Genomic DNA, 6,000 nt, shown 5'->3' with positions numbered 1-6,000 from the left:
TGAGCGCGTCGGCTGGTTCGAAATTGGGTTCGGGAACCGGACCCATGCCAGTGCCCTGCCAGTGTGAAAGCCCTATTTGTGAGTTGTAATGGAGCCAAACTGTGTGCCGTTACCTTTGTTAAATGTTGCCATTGTCCCTGGTTTTATACGAGAAGATGAAAAGATCACTAGCTGCTAGGCAAATTTATACAATGTAAAATGCCATAGGCTTGTGCATGTTAGCATTAACGTTAGCGTTAGCATGTTGTATTTGTGGGGAAAATCTGTCTGGATTAACAGTGTGTTTGTCTGTGAATGCTGCGAGTTATAGTGAAGCCAATTTGTGTATTTCTGTTTGAAATTGTCTCTATTAAGCCATATTTAATGTGTGTTTTGGGTGTGTTTTGAATCAACTGAACTTTACAGCACTTCACAGAAACCTCTGCTGCCGACTAGTGTTTTGGAGGTGTAACTGCAGAGTGACCAGACACACCACTGCAGAAGTAAAAATGCTCACAACAGCATAGGCGACATGCATAGGCTATGTGTGTAGGGTCTACCCACAACCATAAATCCCCTTTAAGAGGAGAAGGCCTGAAAATACCCCTGTTGAATCACAAACATGAAACGAGCAGAACACAGAACCAGCAGAAGAACCTAACGAAAAGGAGCAACCCCAACAAGCTCATTCTATCACTGACAGTCCAGAAGATGAAGAGGAGAAAGAACCGGCGCTGATTATCGACTACATGACCTGCATGTCACCCATAAGTGACCTTTCACCATCACAGACAGAGCCAGGACCAAGTGGAAAAGAGAAATCACCACAGGAGAACAGCAGTAAGAGGAGATGGAGATTAGATTGAAAAAGAGACTTAAAATGCTTAAAGTACAAATTTGGTAAAATGAAGAAATTATATAATATGATGTGTGATTTGTATTGTTGACTGTTCTGTAATAGGCATTGAATCAGTATCTATGAGTACAAATGTGTGTGATTTATATCATGATTGTATTGATAATGAAATGAATGTGTTTAATCAAGTAAAGTTTGTTAACTATTAAACTTCTAATGATTTTATACAGAAAAGTTTAAAGTGAACTTCATGACGAGTGCATGTAACATGAACTGACATTGTAGGGAAATGAAAGGATCGGTGGAAAGTATCAAGACTACAGAGTAGGTACATATGGCTGGAGAAAATGGGAAGTACCTGAATTAAAATAGATAATCTGATTAACAGATTAGCAAAGCTCAGCAAAAACATCAGTTCATGACCAGGCCCACTGGGGGGTATGAGCTAATGTGCTGAACTTTTAGAAAAGGACACCAAGTTTCTGTCACGTAGCACTTGTTTTTCATAGCAAAGGTGATTTGATTGATTGATTGATTGATTTCTGGAAGACGGCAAGACAGTAATCCAAAGGATGACATGCTAAAGTAAAATACTTATTTCCAGCATGGTCCTTGGTGTTTACACACAAGAAACAAATAAACAAAAAAAAAAAAAAACTGTACACACTGGGAGGAATCAGCAGCTAACAGGGGCCCAGCAGATCATTCTTGCCCAAGGACCCCTAAACAGATTAAGGCCCTGATCACACAGAAAGCATTTTAGCAGCTGGAGGTGGCTTTTTGTAATTGTTTTCAATGACAATGAAGTGTTTTGCTCACTGTTTTTGCGTTGTGACACGCCTTGTGTTTCTGTGCTCTAAGTGCCAAGCACTTCTACCGAACACTCTGAACTCCTCGAAAGAAAAGCTGAGATGACGTAGAGCGCGGGCCCTACGTCATCTCAGCTTTTCTTTCCCATTGTCCAAAGGGATGATTTGAAAGCCGGGCCCTCTGTGGTGGTCACGACAACAAATTTACAGTTGGTAAACAAGGAGGAGAAACTGGTAGTAGTGGTTGCCTGATACCCAGAGCTATACGGCCCGACAATAGACAGCAGGTTGTCAAACTGCACTTGAATCATCCTAAAATATGCCTGGAAAACAGCCATCATCGAGGCAAAGCTCCTGGACCAACTGGTGGTACTCCCCGTGATCCACCTTCTTTTTTAGGTCCATTTACTACCCACAAAGATCTCCTTTCCCTGTGCCCAACAAATTCTTTGATGACAACCTCTAACCCTCAACCAAGTACCCTCTGTCTGTCCATTTTGGTAACTAGCTACAATAACTGTCAAATAACTAAAACAAATAAACAGTAGATTGAATACACAGGAAGGTTAGCATAAGGAGGTGAGTCCACAGTTGCCTGGCAACAATTTTTTAACTAACGGCATACAATAAAAAAAATAAAATAAAAAAAAAACAAAAGAAAGGCAGGGTTGCGCACCTTGCGTTTTGCAACCTGCAAAACACTTTCTGTGTGATTGGGGCCAAGTCTGGCTGCACTTTGTTTTTGACTTCTTTGCATTATTTTTACTATTGTAACATGTCTAATTATGTTACAATTTCGTTATTATGCTGTGTTGGATGTTGCCTTGTTCAAATCAAGTTCCAAATAAACCTTTGTTTTAATGGCAAGGGAGTTAACAATATAGTTACAGTGCACTATTTAAATAGATCTACAGAACACCAACACATAACATTTTCACTTCAATGAAGCCAATGATTTCTGTGAGTTGATGAAACACACACAGACCATAGAAATAAAATAAAATGCTAATAATTAATAATAGTTATAGTACATATATATATATATATATATATATATATATATATATATATATACATATATATATATGTGTGCGTGTGTGTGTGTATAAAACTTTTCAAACATAAGCAGATTTAATATTTACATAATAATAATAAAAAATATCAGAAACGACTGCAACTGCAAAATAAAATTACAATTTCGTAAGTAAAATATTGATAAGATAGCTCATATAAAGCAGGTAACGTTTCAGAAGAAAGAAGAAAATACCTATATATATATATATATATATATGTAAACAAATAAAATTCAAATAGAGGAACATTTCTGACATTCTACACCAGTGATACTCAATTTGTGGTCCAAAAAAGGAACGAGTCTAATGAAACTTTTAAAATGGATTAAAACTTGTCCCGTTTCAAGAAAAGAAAAGGAGAGAGATGAGATAGATGAGAGAGAATGTTTCAGAGTCCTCGACTTAACTGGCTTTAGGACCCTGCGTCACGACTCAGAAGGGGCCAGTGGGCCGTTGGCCGTTGGCCGTTGCGGCGCTGTCCCAATGGGCACGGTGAGCACTCCTATTTACAAGAAATCGTCTCGTAACGTGGAATTGAAGGGGTTCCCTTCTCCGACAGTGATGACCACAATCTCTGTTTGAAGCGGGCGGAGGGGGGAGCATGTGGTAACTTTAGTCTTTTTTAAATCTCCTACAAGCGACCACTACTGTCCGCTTGGCACGCGTAAAAGAAGAGTGGTTCCCCAACTAGATGGGTTGAGGGAGACGCGTGAAAGCGCTATGCAGTCGCACCGAATGCAGCTCTGAGGTGTGATTTTTTTCCTTTTGAACCACTTTTAAAGGAAGACGCGTTCATCGTGAATTCACAGTTTCCTATGGATATTTGATTTCGCCTTAACGCCTCAGCCAAGCTTGCGAAGTTTACACCTTGCGCCCCCCACTCAACGTTAGGACCGCGTCTGAGTTCGGATGTTTATCAAGCAACCTTCTGATATGTCTGAGAATAAAAAGCACAGACTTGCGTGTCAAGACACTAAAGTCTGACGGATTAAACCCTCGGGAGTCCGGGCTGGTATTAGCTGTGGTGCGGAGAGCTGCGAGCCGAGCGCTCTAATGCGGTGGGGGTGTGCGCAATCCCGCAGGCTATACGTCTGTGCGTCCCGCTGATGATAACCTCAGCTGTTTTTAACTCTCCTCTTTTCATCCATATAGTTCAGACTCGTCGGATTTCCGCACGTCTACCTGCACTTTTATGCACTCTCGCTGTGCGTTTACCGTCATCCGGGAATAGATCCGTGCGATCCCTTCCGACTGAATAACGGATCTATTTTTGTGTCGAGACCGTTGAATGGATTTTCAGGTACACTTAGCTGAAACTGGGGAATTGGAACCATACGATTTTCAAAACATTGTTCGGGGCCACTTGGCTCGTGTGCCCAAGAAATGCGTCTCTCTGGCGACATTTAAATCGCTTCGGTTAATACTTTTCTGAGTCTGATTTTTATTTTATTTTTTTGAGATATTAAGACATTGGAGGATAAGATGAACCTGTGCATCGTCAGTCTTCTCCTCACTCTGGATTTAGCCACCGTGGCACTCAGTTTGTCCACATGCAGCACGCTGGACATGGATCAGTTCAAAAAGAAGCGTATCGAGGCCATCCGAGGGCAGATCCTGAGCAAGCTGAAGCTTAGCAGCCCACCTGAGGACTTCCCCGATCCGGAGGAGGTGTCTCGGGACATTGTCGCCATTTACAACAGCACCCGCGACCTGCTGCAAGAGAAGGCGAACGAACGGGCGGCGACGTGTGAGCGGCAGCGGAGCGAGGAGGAGTATTACGCCAAGGAAGTGCATAAGATCGACATGCAGCCATTCTACCCCTCAGAAAGTAAGTGTGTCTGTGTTTGGGGATATGTGTATGTGTGTGCATACATTTGCAGGCCCTCTGCCGCCCCCATTGAGTTGCGTTCATATGTGGTCGCGTGTGTTTGTGATAGTTTTGGAAAATCCATCCCATCGTGCTGGGCTGGATGCAAGGGAAAACAGACAAAATCGGGGAGTTGTGACTGAGCTGCAGTTCTTTTATATCAGCAACGCCTCCTCCTCTCTAACACATGAAATAAATCCTGGTGCAGTGTGTTCACTACTAAGACCATTACATCCGTCAACTTTACCAACACCAGCAGAAACACTTAGAGCTAGGATCTGTAGCTGCGGCTTTGTTACTCCTTTAGTGTTCACTTTCATTTCTCCTCTAGTGGTATCCCTTTATATATCGTTTTCGGTTTTGTTCACTCATGTTTAAAATCAGCTGTCTCTGAGATTCTTTGCCTCTCCTCCACTCATTGGAACTACTTTCCACTACAATTTTAACCCATGTTAAAAAAAAACCAAAAACCCCAAAACAAAACAAAAATTTCAAAATTTAAACTTCAAAAATTAAAACTTAAAAACTAGCCATGCAAAATAAAGTACAAAAATACAAGAAACGGCAATAATAATAATAATAATAATAATAATAATAATAATAATGAGAAGTGGATAATAATGAGCAGTGAATAAAAATGAGCAGTGGATTAAAGAGAGCATATCTAGTCCAAGTGATTGTATGTGCAAAAACAGCAAACAGCAACAAGGGGGACAGTAAGTTTATAATGGTGTTTATAAAGTGTCTGTACTGTCCATAAAGTGTCCATGGTGCAGTTTACTGTGAGCAGTGCTGGTTATGTAGTCTGACAGCAGCAGGCAGGAAGGACCTGCGATAGCGTTCCTTCACACACTTTGGGTGAATCAGTCTATCGCTGAAGGAGCTCTCCAGAGCTTTTATCTCCTCCTACAGGGGGTGGGAGTCATTAGTCCTCAAGTGTGGAGCCAAGCTGTCATCCTACTTTCTCTCACCACCTGCATAGAGTCCAGAGAGCATCCCAGGACAGAGCTGGCCTTCTTGATCAGCTTGTCCAGTCTCTTCCTATCTGTAGATGTTGCTGCCCCAGCAGACCACTCCGTAAAAGATGGCTGATTCAACCACAGTGTCAAAGAAGGTCTTCAGGAGCACCCCCTGCACTCCAAAAGACCTGAGCCACCTCAGCAGGTAGAGTCTGCTTTGGCTTTTCCTGTATAGTGCTGTTATGTGATTAGTCCAGACCAGTTTATTGCTAAGATGAACACCCAGGTACTTATAAGATGTCACCATCTCAATGTCGTTTCCCTGGATGTTCACCGGTGTTTGGGGGAGGAGTCTGCGCCTGCAGAAATCCACCATCAGCTCTTTGGTTTCCCCCGCGTTGATCTGAAGGTGGTTCCTCAGACACGAGTCCACAAAGTCCTGGTTCAGTTCTCTGTA

At 42.1% G+C, this 6,000-nt stretch overlaps 1 protein-coding gene across 1 annotated transcript in view; it reads left to right on the top strand.

Moving 5' to 3' along the window:
• Nucleotides 1-3,159: 3,159 nt before the first annotated feature.
• Nucleotides 3,160-6,000, top strand: part of tgfb2 (transforming growth factor, beta 2) — a 194,671-nt gene continuing 191,830 nt past the window's right edge. The window contains exon 1 of the mRNA XM_033638913.2: nucleotides 3,160-4,545. Within this exon, the coding sequence (XP_033494804.1) occupies nucleotides 4,200-4,545 (346 nt within the window). The 5' untranslated portion in view covers nucleotides 3,160-4,199. The remainder of the gene's footprint in view (nucleotides 4,546-6,000) is intronic.

The sequence above is a fragment of the Epinephelus lanceolatus genome, chromosome 10 (assembly GCF_041903045.1).
Source record: "Epinephelus lanceolatus isolate andai-2023 chromosome 10, ASM4190304v1, whole genome shotgun sequence".
Classification (NCBI taxonomy): domain Eukaryota; kingdom Metazoa; phylum Chordata; class Actinopteri; order Perciformes; family Serranidae; genus Epinephelus; species Epinephelus lanceolatus.
This window is presented reverse-complemented; position numbering and strand designations above follow the sequence as displayed.